The following is a 23,353-nucleotide window of genomic DNA, read 5'->3' as shown; positions in this document are numbered from 1 at the left end:
ATATGGGGGACGGAGGTATCTAATGGTGCCCTCTGCTAAAAATATCAAATAGATAAATATGTATTGCAGAAATTTTCTGTCTAAGGGAAATTGTTTCATCTACCTGTCAATACTACACTGGCAAATCAAGGACTGACCATGACAAGAAAAGTCACTCCTTTTCCCTAAATCCATTACTCAGCAATATGAATATTAACAGCTAGTGAAAAACCAATTGGAATTTCCTGGCAAAAAGTTTTCCTATTCTTTATGTCATAGGTTTGGTGAAAACAGAAATTGAGAATCTTAGTGGCTCCTTTTATAAACTAACTAGAACTTTATTAAATAGTATCATCCAACTGTAATGAGTAAAAAAGCTACCTGCTGTCAATGGGTAAGAAGTCAAAATGTTTTTGCTTGTTATGCAATACATTGGTCATTATGCCATTAATACACTAAAATTTCCATATTAATCTTTGAAATTTTGTATAATAACATCTACTCTCAGTAAAGGAGATAGGTCTGGGTTCTTCAACAATTATTCAACTTTGCAGAGGTCACACTCATTACCTTGGTCAGAAAGATCCCTTGGAGGAGGGCATGGCAACCCACTCCAGGATTCTTGCCTGGCGAATCCCATGGACAGAGGAGCCTGGCGGGCTACAGTCCATAGGGTCACACAGAGTCAGACACGACTGAAGCAAATTAGCACAGAGCACACACACATGATTAACAAAAAGCCGTTAGGAAAACAGGGCACACAAATTGGTTTATTTTACCTTAGAGAGATACCGTCTGGTTCTCCCACAAATCATCCGCTCTTGCTTGGGTTGCTATTGGTGCAACTGAAAGAGCATTGAATTAGGTACCCCAAGGCAGAATGTGGATTATCTGTGCGACCAAGCACATGTCATGTATGAACTCAGTTTCTGAATTTGTGAAATTGAGAACTTTCATTTTTACTTGAGAAGCAAGACTAAGAAGCCTACTCTGATTTCAAAGCTGAGGGCAATTCAAGTTCATATAATTTTAGAGACGTCAGGGCTTCAGTGGTCATCTAGTTTGACTACTTCATTTTATTGAAATGGCAACCTGGCTGCTAGACCCAGATAGTATGACAATGGCTAGAAGAGAAAGTGACTGATATTACAAACCATAGACTGGAAAACTAGAAAAAGTAGACACAAGAATTCAAAAAATTCTATGAACATAGTTTAGGAACAAACAATCCACATAATCGCAATTGACTCTGAGAACACAGCAAGAACAGAGTATAGTAAAATCATCTGAATCAACATGAAAACTTTTAGACATCATGAAAAATGTGACATAATACTTAGTACACATTTATCAATTTAAAAGTGGTAAGTTATGTATTTTAAAAGGTTACTCTCTGCAATGGTTAAAACAGTAAAGCACTCAAATGCTGAAGATTTTCAGTGACAAGTGAATAGCTCACTCACTGTGAATGTAACATAATATTCCATCTTGATACAGCATATATTAAAGGTTGCATCTATAGGTGTGCAATTTTTTCACACAAAGTCATATTCACTTTTATTGTAAATAAAACACAAGAGTATTAACAGGAAGGCACAAAGGATTGTGGATTGTGACAGGCAGTACCATCAGAGGAAAGGAATATGGTGATGGAGTGAATGATACTTCTAAATATATGAGAAATATATGCATATATAATATAAAAAGCAAAAACAATATATAGGCATAATGATGAGAGGATATCTTTACTGACCACATAGATATATGAAAATAATTTTAAACAGCTAGAAAATGCCATCTATAAATAAATGTTCTATACTCAGTAACAAAGTCATTTAAATGCTTATATAATGAGCCTCAAGCTTGCTGGCTGGTGTTCTATAAACTTCCCACTGTGATTTTTAGTATTTTCTTCTGTCTGACGCCATTTTGCTCATTACAGGTTTCCAGTAAGTATAATTAAATAAAGATATTCAAGATTATACAAATATTCCATTTACTTAACATTTGTTCTGTCTTCCAAGGAAATGCCATTAATATTTGATTTTCTTATTTAATGCTTTTTTCAAACTTAAAAATATATGCATTTTGCCTGCTTTAGGAGTAAATACTGATACAAAAAATTCTTTCCAAAAATACAGTGGGTTTTAATTTGGAAACCTAGTCTAGAAATTCTAGCTTATCAGGGGAAATTATCAACAATTATAGCTGCATTTCTATCACAAGGCTTAAATTTAAAAGTAGGATGGTAGCTTTGGTATGGAGAGTTAGGATAGTGAATTACACAGATTGAACTGTATGATAAAAGCAGTAAAATAAAAGTAGTCTCATCTTTAAGAAGCAAGGAGTAGGGGAAGTGGAAGATAAGACTAGAACATAGACAATTTACCTTTAGGTAGAAGAGACAAAGGCAATACTTTTCTTCTCTCTCCTCAACTCCTTTTCAGTACCGGCAAGGATAACTTGTGAATTAACAAAAGGTGAAGTCACTAAAATATTCTTTGACCCATGCCTTTCTAGTTTGTTCTTAAGCATGTGTATGTGGTGTTGAGAATGGGAGGTAGGGAAAGCTCCTCCAAATTTCAGAACTCCAGAGCCTAGAGGGAGTGAGGTCAGTGGTGACTTGTTAGAAGAGTAGAACTTTGGGGTCAAAACCAGAGTCACCAAATCAGATGTCTAGTTTTGAGCAGAAAGTTAAAAGATATGCAAAGAAACTGGAAAGTGTGACTCATCGATAGCAAAGTAAAGTAAGCAATGCAAACTGCTGTTAAAGGGCTCAGATGATTTCAAATGCATTCTAAGAACAGAAACAAGTCCTACTTACACAAGTAAAGGAATGTGTGATGACAACGATTCATTCCATATCAATAAACAGATATGAATTATAAAAAAGAATCAAGTGGAAATTCTGGAATTGAAAAGTATAATAACTAAAATAAAAAGTTTATTAAAGGGTTTCAACAGAAAAGCTGGCACAGGAAAGATCCCAGGAACTTAAAGAAAGATACATTGATAGAGATCATGCAATCTGAAGAAGAGAGAGGAAAAAAGTAATTAAAATTGAATAGAATCTCAGAGAGATGAGGCACACTGTTAAGTGCATCAGAATGTATGGGTATTGTCTTAATACCAAAACCAGACAAAGATTTCTTAATAAAAGAAAGCTACTGAAGAATACCCTTAAGAACATAGATGCAAAATCTTCAACAAAATACTGAGCAGTTAAATTCAACAACACATGTCAAGCATGCACTGTGGCCAACTGAGGTTTATCACAAGCATGTGAAGTTGGTTTAAAGTCTAAAAATCTATTAATGTAATATATAATCACAATAAAAAAGGAAAAAAAAAACCCCACAATCAATTGAATAGACATCAAAAAAATGTGACAAATCCAACAGCCTTTTATGATCAAAATACTCAACTGAGTAGGAGTAGATAGACACTTCAGTTTGATAATGGGTATCTTCAAAAGTTCACAACTAGCATCATGATTAATAGTGAAGGACTGGATTTTTCCTCTAAATCAGGAATAAGTCAAGGATATCTGCTTTACCATTTCTATTCAACATTACATTGCAAGCTCTAGTCAGGGAAATTAGACAATAAAATAAACTGTATTCAGATTAGAGAAGAAGTAAAACTATCTTTACTTACATATGACATGAGCTTGCATATAGACTATCCAGAGGAATCCATTTTAAAAACCTCTTGAACTAATAAGTGAGTGCAGAAAATTTGAAGGTTACAAGATCCACATACAAAAAACAATTGTACTTCTACACATAAAAATGAACAATGTGAAAAGAAATTAATAAAAAGTCCATTTACAATAGCATTAAAAAGAATACAAAAAGTAGAAATATTTTTAATAAAAGAAATGCAAAACATATGCCCTGAAAATATAAAATATTGTTGAAAGAAATTAAAGACCACTTAAGTAAATGGAAAAACAGCCTGTTAGAAGAGTTAATATTGTTAAGATTACAGTATTTCCCAAAATGATCCATGGCTTTGATGCTACCCATATTGAAATTCCAGCTAGCCATTGTGCAGAGATTGATAAGCTGATCCTACAATTCATATGGAAATTCACAGAACCCAAATAAGCATACTACCTGCTTGTTATGAGTTCCCCCTAGAGGAGCCCTTATGGTGAGGAACCGAGAGTGGAACCAGGCAGCAACTGAGATACTCAGGTCCACAGCCTAAGAGTTCAGGAGGCCCGAAGTCTTACCGGCAACCATGTGAGTGAGATTCAAAGCCGGTCCACTTTCTAGCTGAGCTTCAAAATGACTGCTGCCCCAGCTGCCACTTTGGTTGAAATCTCTTGAGAGACCCTGAACTGCAAGATCTTGTTAAGTCATATTCAACTTTCTGACCCACACAAACTGTTTGGTATCAGTGTGCATTGTTTTAAGTTGTTAAGTTGTTGGCTAATTTGTTATGAAGCAAAAGATAACAAATACACCCCATTACATTAGTAATTAGAAGTATTTCACTTGGATAATTTGTACCACATGGGTATGTTCTGCAGGATCCCTCAAGAACTCATGCAATTGCTGAAAATATTTCAAACTTTTCTATGCCTAGACGCTTTGCTTCTTTATAGTTCATCCAAATCCATACTCATGCATCTACTCTGCTGGGTATACAGACGGCCTTATACATCACTAAAGCTACAAAATACACTATTTGCTCCATAGTAAACTTTCATCAGGGCTTCCTTGGTGGCTCAATGGACAGAACCTTCCTGCCAGTGCAGGAGATGCAGGGAATCCCTGGTTCAGAGAGATCCCCTGGAGAAGAAAAGGCAACCCACTGCAGTATTCTTGCCTGGAAAAGCCCATGGACAGAGCACCCTGGCATGCGCAGTCCATGGGGATCGCAAAAGGGTCAGGCATGGCTTACGACTAAACAACAACCACAAAACAAAAACTGATGTTTGTTCACAGTTTTACTTTTGATTAAATATTATTACCTTCTCTACATTTCCTGTAATTATCTGAGTACAGCCGGCGGGGTTTCCCAGGTGGCACTAGCGGTAAAGAACCCGCCTTCCAATGCAGGAGACCTAAGAGATTCTGGGTCGACCCCTGAGTCAGAAAGACCCCCTGGAGGACGGCATGGCATCCCACTCCATTTTTCTTGCCTGTAGAATCCCAAGGACGGAGAAGCCTGGTGGGCTACAGTCCATAGCGTTGCAGAGTCAGGACTGAAGTGACTTAGCGTAAGGCTATATACTGCATCATTTAGTAAACACACGGGTTTAGCAGCTAATAAAGAAAGGCAGGACTGTCTCTGTTTTATTTCACTGTGCCATTCATTCCACTATCACACACCTTTTATTTTTAATTGAAATTTCAACATAGCTGATTTTATGTTCAGGTCACCGCAACACTTAGTAATTGTTCACATTTGCTCTTTGATGAATTTAGGTTTTTTATGAGAACTATTTTAATGTCAGAATTTTTCATATCAGGAATATTGTGTCTTATGAAAACAAGTTGTATAGAGTTCAGAAATACATGTAGTGTTTTAAAAGCAGATTCAAAGACCTGTGCCTTTATTTACTAGAATCTTTTACTTATTTAGTTATGAATAAGGTTTCTGACTGTTTGATAAAATGTCAAAAAGAAAACAGCGTTTTTGAAAAGTCACCATTGAAGAGGAGAAGTGTTCTTTTTTCCCTTTAGGATATTTTCAGTTTGTTACTGTCAGTGAATTAAAAAGCTCCTCTCATTTGGAAATTTTAATGAATATATATATACAAAACTTCCAACAACAAACCACCATTTCTTACTTTTTCCCCACAAATCTATTGTGGAATGAAATAAATAATTCAGGATTATGCTACAGGTATTCTCTCTCTCCTTTGAAAAGGAGATGTGGGTTAATTCAGGAATGATTTCTTGGTAATTTTTCTTCAAGCAGTTTAATATTAGCTGAATATTCTTGTTCTCTTTAGTCTTAATTTTTTGCTGCCATCTTCGAAGTGTTATTTCTATCTGTACTTCTATCTGCTGACAGCAAAACGTATGATTTAGTAAAAAGAAAAAAAAAATCAAAATTATTTCTCCCACCCTACTACCTTACTCGTATCTTGCAATGACTATATTTGGGTCGCCTATGCTATCAGTAGACTAACACCTTCTATAAAAACATACACATGCATGTATACATTCACATAGCATATATGTTCATGGATTAAACATGTATATATATATATATATATATATATATATATATGTATATAAATGCACACACAAACACACACTACGTACACATGTGCTCATGGATTCAACATAGGCATACAAGTCATTGCCCACACACACATTCATACTGCAGACTTAAGTGTGTGTGAATTAAGAAATGATGGTGCTTTACAGTAATAATAGTTCTTCTTACACAATAAAATAGTAAAGAAACAGTCTTGCAATATGGTTTTCTCATGATTTTTAGACATATTACAACAGGAAATAAATTCTATCCAGAAACAATTCAGAGAAATTCTACAAAAGAAACCATTTTGTTTGATTGTTTAACAATTTTTTAAATACCAATATGAAGCTATTAATATGTTATGTGAATCATTTTTGTAAATGTTGTGAGAACAGTTGTGTTCTTCACTGATAAAAGCACTGCACACCTCTGCCAGCCAAGGTCAAACCAAGGAATAGGGAGTAATGTCAGGATGGAATAAAAAAGAGATTTAAACACTTTGGATGTTTTTCAATATAAATTGGCCTTTTAGTTTGAAAGTCCCTTTCCATAATTGCTTCGATTGTAGCTAAATGAGTATTTCAAGATGTTCATTCCAAATTTGTAGACCGATATCATCAACGATCACAGAATTTTAGAATTGGAATTGATCAGTGGATTATCTGGTCCTGTGCTTTTGGTTGGCAGATGAATTGATATAAATTAATTATCTAAAAGCTCTGTAGTTTAGAGAGTGAAAAAGGGAATCATTACCATTTCAGGGGAGGAAACCGAGGCATGAAGACATTAAATGAGGTGCCAGTTTTTTTAGGACATGTTACAAACAGTCAGGGATAAAATTTAGCCTGTCAATATAATGCTTTTCACTCTCCTATCCCATCTCGATACTGTTGAGGGTTTTGAAGTGTCATCTGGATATAGAAAGATAATAATCCAATAAGAAAGAAATATGCTTCCTGACTCTCTGGACAACACACATATTGTCATCTTATATTTACAGTTAAAACTGGGGTTCTAATGTCACCCCTTGAAGAATCCTGATTAGTTTTATTGAACTCAACATCAGAGGAAAAGAACAATGTCATTTCAGTATGTGTGTTTAACAGACTTCACTTTAGTTATTATATTTTGATTATGCAAAATATAATAAGATTTTTTTCTCACAAAGTATATTTATAGGCTTCAGTCTAGTTTCTAACCACACTGACTAAACAAATACGTGTGCTGAATGGACTCTAAATAGCTTTCAACATTTCATTACAAAGCAATTACATCTGAATCTTTCCCAGTGCTCTCAGCATGACTTTAAAAAATTTTACACAAACAGGTGAAATCAACCATTATGAAATATAATCTACATGCCTAAAAAGCAAAGCTTCAGAGAGAGAATGAGGTGGGGGGAGGTTCAAGCCAAATGGTAAATACAGTTTATTTTCAAGGTAACTGCTCTGAGAAAATTCAGCATGCTTACTCAAGATAAGTTTATTTTTTGAAAAAGGAATATTTACTTAATTTTCCAATGTTACGAAGCAGCACAAAATTTTTTAGACATTCCCCCAAAGTAAGTGAGGATCAAACTTTTGTAAATCTATATTTTGAACAATATTTGTTTTTTTTTTAAGAGTAAGATATAAGCACATAATTGTCTGGATTTAGAAAGATAATAATTGATCAATAACTACTGAATGCTGATTGTATGCTCTTGAAGTACGTTTTACAGATCCTTGAAGTGGTCCTATGAGGTGGTTGTCATGATCATTCTCATTTTTACAGATGGGGAAACTGAGGCACAGAGGCTAAGTAATTTTTGTTTAGGTTCAAGCAGCCATTGATGGAAGGTCAGGATTCAAACACAGGCTTGAGTCCATGATCTTAACTGCTTTTTAGGCTCCCACACTTATTAGTGAGGATCCTACGTGCAGATCTGACAGAAGTCTTGGGATTTAGAGATGGAAGGAAGGGTGATCCATTAACATAATAGTTAGGCATAATTATTATAAAATATTAGAGTACTTATAAGGCCTTGGGTTTGTGCCTCCCAATTTGACTTTTAAAAAATGAAATCTATCAGCAATTACAATGTGCAAATAAACTATTTATTTTAAATAAAAAACCTTAAGATGGCGGTTTTAACTGGGGTCCAGGGCCTCTGGGGGATTCACACACCCCTTGTGACCATCTGCCACACTGTGTGAAGATGTGAGAATATGCCTCTGAGTGTTTTTGTGGGGAAAAGATTTCTTTCAGTAGACTGTTAAAAGGATAGATGATTTACTTCCTGTCTAGCACATGGGTGGGCAAACTTTCTCAGTAAAGGTCCAGATAGTGATTATTTGAGGTGGAATTTGTGGGACATATAATCTCTTTTGCAGCTACCCAACTCTCCCATTGCAATGAAGAAGCAGCTGCAGAAAATGCATAAAGAGAAGAGTGTGGTGCTATTCCAATAACACTTTGTTTATGGACATTGAAACATGAATTGTATGTAATTTTTATGAAGCAGAATATTATTGTCTCTGTTTTTCATTTTAAAACATAAATTCAAAAAACTCAAACAAAATTATCTTAGCTCAAGAACAATATAAAGCAAGTAACAGGCCAAATTTGGCCCATTAGCCACAGTAGACCAACTCTTAGTTCAGAGCAATGGTTCTCAAAGCACAGTTCCAGCAGTAAGGGCATCCTCTGTAAATTTGTCAGAAATTCAAATTCTCAGGCCTGTTTGACAATCTACTGAATCAGAAACCCCAGGATTTGGTCCAGCATATGTGTTTTAAAAAGTCTTCTAAGTGAAAAAGATACATGCTTGGTTTGAGAATCACTGGTCCAGAGTCATTGTTCCAGGGACTCAATTTATCTATCTATTTATTCATTGAAAAAGCAAGAGAGTTCCAGAAAAACATCTATTAATGGTTTATTGACTATGCCAAAGCCTTTGACTGTGTGGATCACAATAAACTGTGGAAATTCTGAAACCGATGGGACTATCAGATCACCTGACCTGCCTCTTGAGAAACCTGTATGCAGGTCAGAAAGCAACAGTTAGAACTGGACATGGAACAACAGACTGGTTCCAAATAGGAAAAGGAGTACATCAAGGCTGTATATTGTCACCCTGCTTCTTTAACTTATATGCAGAGTACATCATGAGAAACACTGGGCTGGAAGAAGCACAAGCTGGAACCAAGATTGCCAGGAGAAATATCAATAACCTCAGACATGCAGATGACACCACCCTTATGGCAGAAAGTGAAGAACTAAAGAACCTCTTGATGAAAGTGAAAGAAGAGAGTGAAAAAGTTGGCTTAAAGCTCAACATTCAGAAAACTTAAGATCATGGCATCTGGTCCCATCACTTCATGGCAAATAGATGGGGAAACAGTGGCAGACTTTATCTTTTTGGGCTCCAAAATCACTGCAGATGGTGATTGCAGCCATGAAATTAAAAGACACTTGTTCCTTGGAAGAAAAGCTATGACCAACTTAGACAGCATATTAAAAAGTAGAGACATTACTTTATCAAAAAAGGTCCGTGTAGTCAAGGCCATGGTTTTTCCAGTAGTCATGTATGGATGTGAGTGTTGGACTATAAAGAAAACTGAGCGCTGAAGAATTGATGTTTTTGAACTGTGGTGTTGGAGAAGACTCTTGAGAGTCCCTCGGACTGCAAGGAGATCCAACCAGTCCATCCTAAAAGGAGATCAGTCCTGGGTGTTCATTGGAAGGACTGATGCTGAAGCTGAAACTCCAATGCTTTGGCCACCTGATGCAAAGAGCTGACTCATTTGAAAAAACCCTGATGCTGGGAAAGATTGAAGGTGGGAGGAGAAGGGGATGACAGAGGATGAGATGGTTGGATGGCATCATTGACTCAATGGACATGAGTTTGGGTAAACTCCGGGAGTTGGTGATGGACAGGGAGTCCTGGCGTTCTGCAGTCCATGAGGTCTCAAAAAGTCAGACATGACTGAGCAACTGAACTGAACTGAACTGATTTATTCACCCTTGCAGCAAATATGTTTTGAGGGGGCAGTTATTATGTACTAGGAATACAATGAAAATCTGACTTAGGTGGTACAATGGTAAAGAACCTACCTGCCAATGCAGAAGACGCAAGAAATGCAGGTTCAATGTCTGGGTTGGGAAGATCCCCTGGAGGGAGAATGACTACCTACTCCAGTATTCTTGCCTGGAGAATCCCATGGATGGCATCACTGACTCAATGAACATGAGTTTGAGCAAACTCTGGGAGATAGTGAAGGACAGGGAAGCCTGGTGTGCTGCAGTCCATGGAGTCACAAAGAGTTGGACACGAATTAGCAACTGAACAAGAACAAGGAATACAATGGAGACAGTACTATTTTCCCTAATCATGGTATAATACTTTCATAAAACTGGAGATGGTAGCTTTTTTACAATGATCAATTTTTTGAATACATTTTATAGCACATCACGACCCAGTACATATACATGTACACACACATTCTTGGGACAAAATAATACAAAGCAGTACGTACACTTAATACTTATGGTGGTATAAATTACTTCAGTTGTATCTGACTCTTTGAAACCCTATGGACTGTAGCCTGCCAGGCTCCTCTGTCCATGGAATTCTCCAGACAAGAATACTTGGGTTGCCATGCCCGCCTTCAGGGGATCTTCCCGGCCCAGGGATCAAACCCGCATATCTCGTGTCTCCTGCATTGGCAGGTGGGTTCTTTATCACTAACGCCACCGGGGAAGCCCTAACACTTGTGGCACACTCAGGTATTTTCTGTTCTATTCTATTTCTATTGGATTAAACCCAATAAGCTGATTCTACAACCCAGTAATATATCACAATTCATAGTTTGAAAAATACTTCAATAAAAGGTACTCACCAGTGCAAATTCCTTGTTGAGAATCATCTGCTCAACTAAGGATGACTCATTGTGGAAGAGGTGGGGCTGCATATGGCTCCACATGTGAGGAAACCACCAGAACTCATCCACAGAGCGAAGCAAAAGGTCATCTCCCTCATCCTCCTCTTCAGTCCCTGTAAAACGTATAAAAAATGGCTTAAGTGAAAAATTCGTATTAGCTTAAAGGTTATGTTTGTCAGATTATTCTTCTTGCTACTGATACCTAAATCCAATTTTGTGTTGTTTTAATAAAAGAGAAATGACCATAGCCTAAATTACATCAGAGGCAGTGTGACTAGGGTTTGGGATGGGAAGGGGTATGCGCAGATGTTGTTTACATTTAGATTTTAGGGATATTTAATCACTGACAGTGTTTAGATTTGTTAGCATATGGTGGTAACAACAACAACAAAAAAAACCAGAACAAGTTTTAGTCTGTTTATTTTTGTTTTAAATTTATCAACTATTAATTCTTTATTGGATGGCATTGGGGAAACTTGATCAAAGATGATTATTCCTTTTACTCTTAAAAATATTTCTGCATATAAGCCTAATATTTAACTGAAAAATTTTAAATTTAAATGATGATGTCTCTTAATTTTTTTTATTATAAAATATATTCTTACTGAAGACAGGCGGAAAGGATAGACAATGATATATAAAACTCAGAAATAAAACCAAAACCGAAACCAAAACTCATCTTTGGAACTAACCAGTAGAAGCATTTTTGTATTTTTCATTAAATCTTTTTCTTATTTTTTTGAAGTTGAGATCTTACTGTATAAATATGTTTGTGTCCTTATACTTTAGACTTAACATTACAAACATAAATATTTCTCATTTTGATATAATAATTTAACAAAATGTAAACAATAAATCAATTAACACAATAGAAACTTGATTTGAGAATTTAAAACTAGTATCAATTTTTCATCCTCTATTAGGAAAATTTGTTAACAATGCCTAATGCATAGAAAAAACCATTTGTTATACAAGAGGGGAAAATAAGGGAAGGAAAACAACATCAGCAAGTTAGTTCCAAGGAAATTAGCTATGTTACAGCAATCCAGGGACATTTTTATGGTATGAAATCATAATTTTTGTACAATTTTATAATATTCAGTTCAATTTAAAAATATTCTGAATCAATAACATAATTGTTTCCTATATGGTCTCTGGATACTTAACAAGCAAAGTAACAAATCCTGGCTTACAGTGTGAAGTGTATTTATTTGGATAATTTTTTTCTTCAAATTAGAGCATGTTTTATGATGATTTTATATTATTTACTTTAAAAAATATTAAAGGAATTTTTTCAAGAGTCTTTGAATATTCCTCTTCAAGTGTCCTGTAGTAAAGACAGCATGAATCATGAAGGAGTGCCCTGAGATAGTTAAAGCATGGATTTGTTAAAGTGTATCCTTGGCTATGTGATTTTGTATAAGTTAATTTGTTTGAGTCTTAGTTTCCTGGTTTAAAATGGAGGTATAAAAATCTATCTCATGGGCTCTTGTGAAGAATCAATGAGATCAATTTATTAAAGCACTTAACATTGTGAATTGTTGATTCATAAATATTAAGATGACTTTCTTCTTAAAAATAGTATCTACTAGTTTATGCCTGTGGTGTTAAAGTTGCATATTTTCACACATTCTTAAAAATATTGTCTTACTTAGATAATCAAATTCTTGAAGTCTGAAATTGGATCCTTTTAACTTGCATTGTATCATGCCACTTCCCCAGGAAAGTAAATAAGAGAAAACTCTACCTCAGTCTATATTAATATATAGTCACTGAATTTTAAAACCTTCATATATCAGCTTCAGTGCATGTCACCTTTTGTGTGTATTTATATGTATGCAGTATTCTTGGTATATATTCTGTAATCCATAATTCTCAAAAGGTGTAAGGACCAACAAGTTTAACGGGCACTATTACTACTAAAATAGTTGCTACTATAAGCAAAGTAAAGAAATAGAAGTTTTGAAAGTGATAAAGTTCTATGAATAAGATAAGCAGACAAAAATTCTTAATTTTGTTAACTTGAGCCAAAATTATTAGTATTATTGACTTACAATTCATTGGTTTTGTTAATATATGAAGAATTTCAAATATTGATATCCAAATGAAAAGAAGTTTGTCACTTCCTCAGATGGATTTTAAGTGTGAAGTGTTTTTAATACAGACCAGTGTTTCTCATGGTCATAATTTAGCAGGCTAGGGCATAGATTAGAAAGAGCTACTGTATGTCACATGAGACGAATGAATTGATAGTTCTCCATCAGTTTTGTTGTGCTTTGTTTTGCTCTGAGAAAAGCCTATATTCACTTTGAACTCCACAGATGGTTATTGGAAGCAGCAGGAAGTATGTAATGCATACTTGACCAGGAAAGAGGTCAATTACTCAAATTTAAAGATAATTTTTCTGACTATTGATATAAACAGATGCATGACTGATCATAAAATCTTGGTAGTTTTTATACCAGAAAGTGGGGTAATTTGTAAGCACTCCCCACAATATTAGGAGTGATGTTCAAAACCTCTTTGTTTTTCACTCCATGGATTAATTTCCCATCAGCCTTTCTCTATTTTATACAGGTCATATAATTCAAAGTCACATAAGGCAAGCTGATGACATTAGAATTACTTAATGAAAAATATGACATCAAGTCATGCTGAGAGATCAAAAAAGAATTTCAAATGTTTTTGAATCCAGCTAAATGAAAACATCAAATTTTTGACTCATTTGTAAATACTTATTTTTTGATACTTAACATAATTAAATTACATGTGAGAATATAATTTATAGTTCATTCATGACTATTAAGCACAAATTATAGCCTATTCAGGTGTCTGTGTTCAAATGGACCCTTTTACCTCTAACCTGATTAGATTCAAATCTACATCATTGTTAATTTAAAAATATGGAATTTTTATTCTCATTTAAAATTTATCTCATTTTACTTTCCTGATTCCCAGAAGATAAAAGTGTTTAATTCAGAAGTAAAATATTTATGCACTCCGTTCTTTGTTTCTGCTTTTGGAGTACCTGTGTTATATTATAAGAGTATGCCTCTAAAAGTTTTTTAGTCTGCCAAATAAGAGTAAGTTTAGTAAGTTCTGGGCTATAGATTAGTTTCCATAAGGCACAGTTGTGACATTAAAATCAGATACATAAAATTCCAGAATCATGTCAGTTTTGTAAAAAATATTGGTCTTATATTTGCTATTACATGTGAAATATTGTAATTCTGAAACGTCAAGAAGAGGTTTCTAACTTTCTTCGTGTATTGATCTGGCACAGTTCCATATAGGTGACTATAGAATAAATTAAATATACTAAATAAAAAGAATTGTTTGATGATGAAAATTGATTAAAAGCTACCTATAGTTCCAAAATTGGAAAACAGAGACATGCAAATAACTCACTATTTTAAAATAATATTTGATTCTTATACAAAAATACTTAGTAATAAAAATATTTGCATACTATGACATGCTATGTACTGTTCTATATGAGAGATATTATTATTCCCATTTTGCAGATGCAGGCATTGAGGCACAGAAAAGTAACCTGTTTATGTTCACATAGCTAGTATAATGTCAGAACCTAGATTTAAACAAAAGCAGGTCGTTTCCAATGTCTAGTCTTTGAAGCAATACATTATAAAGTAGAACAAAAGCAAACAAAAGAGAATGAATGTAACACTTTTTCAACTTCATATTTAAAAGTTAGTTTTTTATAAGGTTCTGTTTTCTTTATTTAAAATGAACTCTCATGGAAAAGACATGTATTTATCCAATTTGAAAACATTATACACGAGGTAATTGTTTGTGTCATATTCAATTTATTGTTAATTACAAAAACTGGTAATGATTGTCACCAGAAATCCTGCCCTACACAAAATATTTGTAGCTCTCCATCCCTACAAGTCATCTTGATCCTGTAATGTCTCCCTTTTTCAATTGAGCTTTCATTGTGCAATTCCAATCATGCTTTAAAATATTTCCAGACTAAAAGATTATACTCTGAACTCCATGCTTTTATTATTATTATTATTTTGTTTTTTTTTTTTTTTTACTTTCAATCAGCAGAATGTCCTTCCTCTTTCAATTTGGCACCCATGAGTGAATGACTTTTAGGAATGTGCTTTTTGGGCAAGATTGTTTTCAGCATGTGAAGGACAGAGAAACTGAACAGGAAAGAATACATGGAAAATACAAATAAGTGAAGCAGTCTAGGAATGCAGAATCTATCTTTATTACACTGGGCATAAGTGATTAAATGTCTTCAAAACAATGAAACTCATCAATCAGCATCTTCATGCATTGGAAAATCAGATCATTCTGGGAGAATCTGAGAGGGTGACTGTGACAAGGCCATCTTTTCATGGTTACCTGTCACAATCAAGTGCATAGATAAGGAAAGAACTTTTTCAATTTGTTAAGCTCCTGATAGTTAAACCTCCATATAGGAAGCAACTAGATAGGCAAGAGGCATGTCCTAGGGAAAGTGAGTACTATCAATGTTTAACTCCAAACTGGAAGAAACCTTGATACCCTCAAATGAATAAATAAGTACTTAATAGAGCATGATTGCACCCTTGGAAAATGTCATGGATGCATTTCAATGATTCTACACATAATGTAGCCAATCAAATAAAGCTTCATATTTATGTGAAGGTAATTAAGCTTCCAGAATTTACAAATACATATATTGCAGAATCTGTAAATCACATTATCCCAGAGCATAACAGAATAGTGTTTCTTTCATTATTTTTATTAAGTCAGTACCAACATAAAAAGTCAATAAGGTCCAATTAAGAGATATAATTAAAATATCTTTTTTTAAATTATTGTTTGGTTTCTTCCTCCAACAACTGTCCCTGTGATATTAACTAGCATGTTCATTTCCTAGTGGGATGTGTAACATGTACATGCTCAGGATTATAAAAAAGAAATGGGAAGTGTTATAACCTGCTACCAGCATTAACTCTGCAAACGTCTGACAGGTTTAGTAGATTTGAATATGAAAAGTAAATAAAAGCTGAGGCAGTTATCCAGATATATTTCAGCCAGAAGAATGACTTTTACTTTTCTTATACAGCTATTTAAGACAAAATAGTATTGTTTGTGTGTGAACTCCAAACAATCCCATATTTTTTTCCCCAGCATGAGTAGACACAGTCTGTAGAGTTATCTGTTTTATAACTTCATAATCAGTGATTCTTAGGTCTGAACTCATTTCTTGAGGGGGTTTTGAAAAAGGTTTATAAAATCATGTCTATTTTCAAAATTGTAAGCTAGAATTGCTTTGGCTGTGTAGATGTGATGACCCAAATCTTTTACTGCAAGATAGCCATTTAAAATATGCAGTGATTTCATTTATCAACTGGTCCAAATACCAATTTTCTTTCTATTACTTTAAACAGATTTACATGTTTCAAAGCAGGAGGAAAAAAGCATTAAAGAAAAGCCAGTATGACCCTGCTGCTTCAATATTCTAATAAACCTGCTGAGCCTCTTTGGGTAAACATTAAGAAACCTCTTTGGGTAAATGAACTGAATTTATGATAATCAAAGACTACCTATGCATGGGATATTTTTAATGAGTCAATAAATCGCATGTATAGAGAATACTGTGAAATGTTTTTACTACAATACTATGAGGTAACAACAATGCAAAGCCCTAAACAAATCATTTAGCTTTCACCAAAGATGCAGAAATAGTAGCAGATAGTAGGCATTGCCCTAATACAAGCCCTAAGACACCATTTTGTGTCATTAAGACAATCATTTTTATTCACATAATTTTCTCCGTACTAGTGCCTGCCATTATAATGCTGCTATTCAGAAAATAAGAGTCAAATTCTGGAGGTAAAGATGGGTAAAGAGGTGAAAAATAGAAGAACATGGAGTAGCCCATGAGCACCAATCACATTTTGAGGATTTATTTGGAGGCTGAGACTGAAAAGAAATGAAACTGTGATTGGATAGATGTGGTAAGAAATACAAGTTTGAGTATGACGATTTTAATGCATGTTGGCCAAATCATTGCAATATTTTTAAGGAAAATCCTGAAGGGACAATAAATTAAGCAAGATGACTCTTAAAATCTATTAAATTTCTTTGAAGCAATTCTTCTCTTATAACTAGATGTTTTCCAAAGAAAAATAATATACTAAAAATGTGTGTCCCTAGATTGTCCTACAATTTTAAAACACTGTCCATTGTTATTATTATCATTATCATCTCATTGTCATCATCTTCATCACCATGGTCTCTATGCTTCACAGGATGCATAGACACACTTAGAACAAAGGTTATAGTTTCTTTTACTGAGTTGACTAAGTCATTTCTCTGCCTGTTTTGCCCTGACTCTAACAGTATTTGCCAAAGTAAACAAGTTTCATTGATTTTGGATTTGGCTACTCATAATGCACCCAAGTTTTTCCCATAATCAGTCTGGATATTCTATTTCTCCTACTTTTGAAACATTAAAAATCCTCTCTCCTATTTATATGCAGCTGCCTGAGAACACAAAGCTCCTTCTTACCTGTGTGGTAAAACTTCCCTGAAAATCCAAGGTTGAAGGTAAAATTTGCAACCTGAGTGCGCAGTAAATTTTGAGTCTCTAGTAATGCCTGAAATAAATAAGAAATTAACATGATTTTAGAAAAATAAATATGAAGCTTTTGGGATGCCTCTTTTTCAAATGCATACGCATGAATGAAACAAAATGATGTGGTCTTTGTTGCTTTTTGGGGTTTTGATAGCTAATGTTAAGTGCTATTCATATTCCAGGTATTATAATCGCTTTTGTTATTATTTTTATTGAAGTTTACCAAATTATGAAGCAGTTAAGTCTTAAGCATATTATAAATTGCTGAGAGGCAATTTTCAAACCACACAGCACTGAAATCATTTTTCATTTCTATGTGAGACATTTCTTGAATTTTAGATTATTATACTTCTTTTCCTTGGGGAAATTTTTTCAGAGTTGTTGGATTTAGACAGATTCTGTATTTGTTGGTAAAGGATAGGAAGATAACTTCAGTTTGAGTTCCAACTGAGTGTTATATTTAACTGTGCAACCTCTCCTGTCATTTTAAAGGCATACTTATTGAGTTGAAAGCTTGGATTTTTATTTTACAAATTAAAGGGCAATTTATATTTTATAGGATGTTAATTACAGACCTTGAGATATGAACAAGGAAAGGGGAGGTAGGAAATCAGAAATCCCATAAAAAAATATTCTCTAAACACGGCAAAATGTTTCCTAACTTCTCATTCTGGAATTATGAGAGGTCAATCTCTTGCTTGTAGTCAGGATAAGAACATCTGGACAGTAATCTCTGATTCAGACTTAGTCCTTTAAATTTTCTGCCAAGCATTCTACTGCTATTATTTCTATGTCGACATATGTAGTATAATTCAAAATTTCATATCCTTGGGCATTGTAATTTTATTATTGATTCAGAATGCTTTTTCAATTTTTTTAATGAATTTTTAAAAGGGAGTTTATTTTGCTCTGATGGAAGTGAGAAACTCTTTCCAATTAGAGATATTACTAAGACTGTTTTTTGGTTACTCCTATCCATCTTTTAAGGTAAAAAAGACCAAAGGTTTAGACAATTTCTTTTGAGCATGAGTGAACTTTACTTTTTATTCCCCCTAGAGTTAAGAGAGCTTTCCTGCAAATTTGTAAAGAAAAAAGAGAATTACAAGGTTGATAAGCTGTATGGTTCCTGGTTATCCAAGATTACAGTTAGACTGGGTATAATCCTGGCTAATCTTATTTAAATATCACTAGCTAAATAGAAAAAGGAAAAAAAAAAATAGGCATACTAGTGTAACTAGGTTTTAAAAGTTCCCCCCAAATGCAATTTATATATGAAAAAAAAGAGTAGAATTAAAAATAAACGATTGAGTTTATTGGTATATATTCTGGAATATAGCTTTAAAATTTTTTTTAAAAATCATGCATTTTTTTTTATTAGGAAGTTTTTTTTTTTTTTTCCCTGTGTTTCTTGTTTGATTCAATGCACAATCCCTGAGCTTCCATACCTTGAAATAGTTTTAGGTTTTTTTTTCAAAATTTAAGTTTATTAAGTTCTTCCTTCCCCTATTCTCACCACTCCATCCCCATCCACTCCACCTCTGTTCTTGAAATCATTCTTTGTTCCACATTTATTAATCCACCAACCATTCTTAAATTCAGTAAATATTTATTCTAGATGGATACAGTGTGGGGTTTGGTAAGCATAACCTCTCTAACCTTGGGCTTTACTGAGAGGGAGAGCAAGATCCTCTATTAAATAGAGGATCCCTCAAATGCAAAATTACAAATCGTAAGAGCTCCAAAAGAAATCTAGGGCATGGTGTGACAGATGCGGTAAGACATTTAATTTAGACTGAGGAAGTGGGCCCACTTAATGCTTTCTTAGGGGCCATCTAAAAAAGTTCAAATGATCTATTTTTTTCCCAGTCAGTGTGCTGTCAACTTTAGGCAGACCTATATGTCTTTTTCTTGGCTTTAAAACACTACAGGCTGCTAACGGTATTCCCACCTTCCTCTATTCCACACTGTGCAGTCATGCTACCATCCCAAAGACAGCAATGCACTTCACCCTTGTGGTCATGGAAGCCATTCAATCAGGGACTCAGCTTTGTTGGTCATTTCACTTCTTATTATCTTTTCCTTTATCTGTGAAATGGGATCCTGCTTAACACGTTTCACACAATTATTGTGAAGATTACATTGCATAAGGCATACAAAGTACTTAGCTAAGTGCCTGGTACATAATAAAATCCTGAAAAATGCTGTTGATGACTACTTAATATGGCAATCTCTTACCAGAAGGTAGGTATCAGTGGTGTCTCCATGTTTAAGCCACCTGTAAATCACCCTGTCCTCTGCATTATTCCCCATCTTCTACATTTTTCCATGTCTTTTCTGGTTTTTTATTTGTTTGTTTGTTTGTTTTTTGGTCCTGAAAAGTGTCTAGCTGTTCCTCATCCCACTTTTCAGCCTTCCGCATTTTTAAAGCTTGGCCCAAACATCACCTATTTGTATGAAGTCTTCCCTGACGCCTTAAGGCTTTTCCTTTTCTCATCTCCCAAAGTAACATCCTAGATTGTTTTTCTTAAGACTTGCATCATTTTCCTTTACTGCTCATTTTACATATGCCATGCTGCTAAATATTTTTTCATATATGTGGAAGACATTTAAAATGTAATAAAAAGCCATATTAAATACAGCAACCTACTGAGTTAGTTTCATTTATTTTTATTGCTAACATTTTTTTCTGATGGTAAAATGATAAAAATGGCTCATGGGCCATCCATTATATGATATAGATGGGATCCTGTATTTCACCAACACATTTATAACATGGATGGCTTATAATCTTAAATTGTAAATTGTGTAGTAAGACAGGCTCTCACAGGCAAGGGCACATGGGTTTTCTTCCACTGGAGCTAATTAGCTGTATGAAGAATTTGACAAACCTTTCCATTTTTAAAAGAATTAGATTTGTCTAGTCACAACCTCCCACTATATAATCTTGATTAATTTGGAGTAAAATAACAATTTCTATAAGCAAAAACAAAACAAATGGATAAAAAGAAGAAAATTCTAAAAGATTCAAAATTTCCTACTTCATTGTAACTAAATGTTCTTTGAGTTTAAAAATTCAAGGAAAGAATGGTTCCATGTCTTTCAATGGTTAAAAAAAAATAGAACAAATAAATAAATATGTATAAAATAGATATAACTTAAAAAAATAAAAGTCAGAAATAAATGTAAAAGAAAAAAGCATTGAATCATGAAAATTAAAGAAAAATGTAGAAAAATAAAGGATTAAAATACAGGAAAATTGTAAAATGTCAGGAAGTATCAAATAGGAAAAGTAAAAATATAAAATTATGAATAAATAAAATACAGTAAAGCAAAAAAAAAACCCTTATTTTAGAAAAACTTGTTAATGGGCTAGAAATAATATGTCTCAATTTGAGATAAAAATCAAATAATAAAGTATAGGAAATAATATGTAGATTTATATATATTAATTTTATCAAAATACTTTGTGGGCAAATTTGATTAACTTTTAAAAATATATGCAAAATAAAATATATTAAACATTTGGATAATAAACTTTATTTTCTTTAATAGTTTATAAGTCATAAAAATATATATAAACTTCTTTAAAGATTTTCCTTGCATTATCCATGAAGGACTCACTAAGTCATTTGGATACTAAAGAAAATAAATATATAACTTATTTAAGTAAAAGCAAAAATTCGTTATTTTAATACACATACTTGCATTCATTTAATATTCTTCTAATGAGTTCCTCAGTGTTTAATAAAGCAAGTACAACTTTGTCTTGCTGCAAAATAATGAAGAGAGCAATGTTTTTCAAACTTCATCACACATAATATTTTCTAGAGGAGACTGCTAAAATTGTCAATTCTGTGCACCCACTTGAAGAATTATTGATTTAATCTGTCTATGATGGGACTCAAGGACATGGATTTCATTATAGACCCCTGCTGGTTCTTAAGGAAGCTCAAGCAGTTGTTTCCAGCTTACCCATAAGAAATGAAATGAATCACCAGGATGCTCTCTCCAAGTCCATTTTCTGGGTATTCTGATTTGGAGAATAGGATGGAGCCTAGGAATCTGTGTTTATGATGGTGATTCTTATAACTTCAAACTAGAGATTATAGCCATCAAGGAACTTCAGGAAATAATGTTCGTATTTGTATTAATTGTATTAATTGCACTGTTTGTATTAATTTCAAGGTATACTGCATACATTTTAAGCCTGACATTCAGATTGCTTACCATCAGGCTAACCCTTTCTCTATGTGTACGTAATTAATAAGCCATGACTATATACATACTTTGGTAAAGAAGGCTTACACTTCCAGAATTTCAAATCAAACGCCAAAGGGCGATAGTTTTTGTCTTGCTTGGACAGTCTTTTATTACAGTCAATAATTCAAGATGGTATCCTATCTATCCTTACAGGGCTTCCCAGATGTCACAGTGGTAAAGAATCAGCTTGCAGGAGATGCAAGAGACATGGGTTCAGTTCCTGGGTCGGGAAGATCCCCTGGAGTAGGAAATGGCAACCCACTCCAGTATTCTTGCTTGTATTCCATGGACAGAGGAGCCTGGTGGGCTACAGACCAGGGGGTCACAACGTCAGACACAACTCAACTACCAAGCACATTTGTCCTTATAAGCTCTTGATGTGGGAATCAGAAGAGGTTACATCTATACTATTTTCCAAGTAGGGAAGAAAATGCTTCATGGAAAGTTTAAATGGTCCGATCAGGTAACAAAGCAAGAGTGCCAAAATTGAGCACGTTTGCCTAAACATTTGATCTGACTTTAACTTCAGGTCTCACTAGAGCAAGTCTGTGTGGCCACCCAGGTTGAAACAGACTCAGAATTTCATGAACTTTTGTGCAGAGACTATTTGTCAACGTACAAATGAAGACGGATAGGTCTGACCCGGGGTTAAAATATGAAGCTTTTGAAGTTTGTCATTGATGTTTTGTGCCTCTGCTCTTGCTCATCTCTTTTCCCCTTAAGAGAAATCTCCATTCCTTCAGAAATCTATTCTCTTCCTTTTCCTGATAAACCCTTATTGCTAGTCAAAGAAGAAACTGTCTGATATAATTTAAGTTGTGACAAAACATTATACCAATGTGCTGAATCTTCTAAATAATTTTATGTGGGGCAGATTAGCTCTGATTGTGGAGTGGGTGAGTTAATCAAGGAAGAATGAATGCAGTCTTCTGACAATAGTGAAGAGATGTGGGGGTTTCTTATGGGGAGAATGGTTTGGGGCTTGATTATGAAATCAGAATCACTTTGAAGCACAACTGGCTAGACAGAAAAACACCATACTGTTTCAGAGCAGTTATCCTCTTGCTTTCTGCCCACCATCTAATGTTCCACTGCTATCTAGCTTCTTTTACTTAAGTCTCCAGGAAGCCAGGAATCTGGAGCTCTGGCTCTCTACCTCCTTGTGCTATTTTTCACTCATGTGTCCATTCAAACAGTATTGATATTGGACCCCTGATTCTTGTTTTAGGCATTCTTCTAGATACTAAGGACACAGTGGAGAATGGTGACAATACTATCTAGCATAATTGAGCACTTACTAAGTGTAAGGTACTGTTAGGCACTATTAGAAACACTCCACTTGAAATATCTCTTCAAGTCTCTCCATGAT

At 34.3% G+C, this 23,353-nt stretch overlaps 1 protein-coding gene across 2 annotated transcripts in view; it reads right to left on the bottom strand.

The window, feature by feature from the left end:
- Nucleotides 1-23,353, bottom strand: part of LOC136148019 (bifunctional heparan sulfate N-deacetylase/N-sulfotransferase 4) — a 256,176-nt gene that overhangs the window by 127,767 nt on the left and 105,056 nt on the right. For both annotated transcript variants that reach the window (XM_065907461.1, XM_065907462.1), the window contains exons 2-3: nucleotides 17,659-17,746; nucleotides 11,082-11,236 (exon numbers count right to left, since the gene is read on the bottom strand). In XM_065907461.1, the coding sequence (XP_065763533.1) occupies nucleotides 11,082-11,236; nucleotides 17,659-17,746 (243 nt within the window). The remainder of the gene's footprint in view (nucleotides 1-11,081; nucleotides 11,237-17,658; nucleotides 17,747-23,353) is intronic.

This window comes from Muntiacus reevesi, chromosome 16 (genome assembly GCF_963930625.1).
Source record: "Muntiacus reevesi chromosome 16, mMunRee1.1, whole genome shotgun sequence".
NCBI classification, from domain to species: domain Eukaryota; kingdom Metazoa; phylum Chordata; class Mammalia; order Artiodactyla; family Cervidae; genus Muntiacus; species Muntiacus reevesi.
Note: the sequence above shows the minus strand (reverse complement) of the source record. Positions and strands in the feature narration are given on the sequence as shown.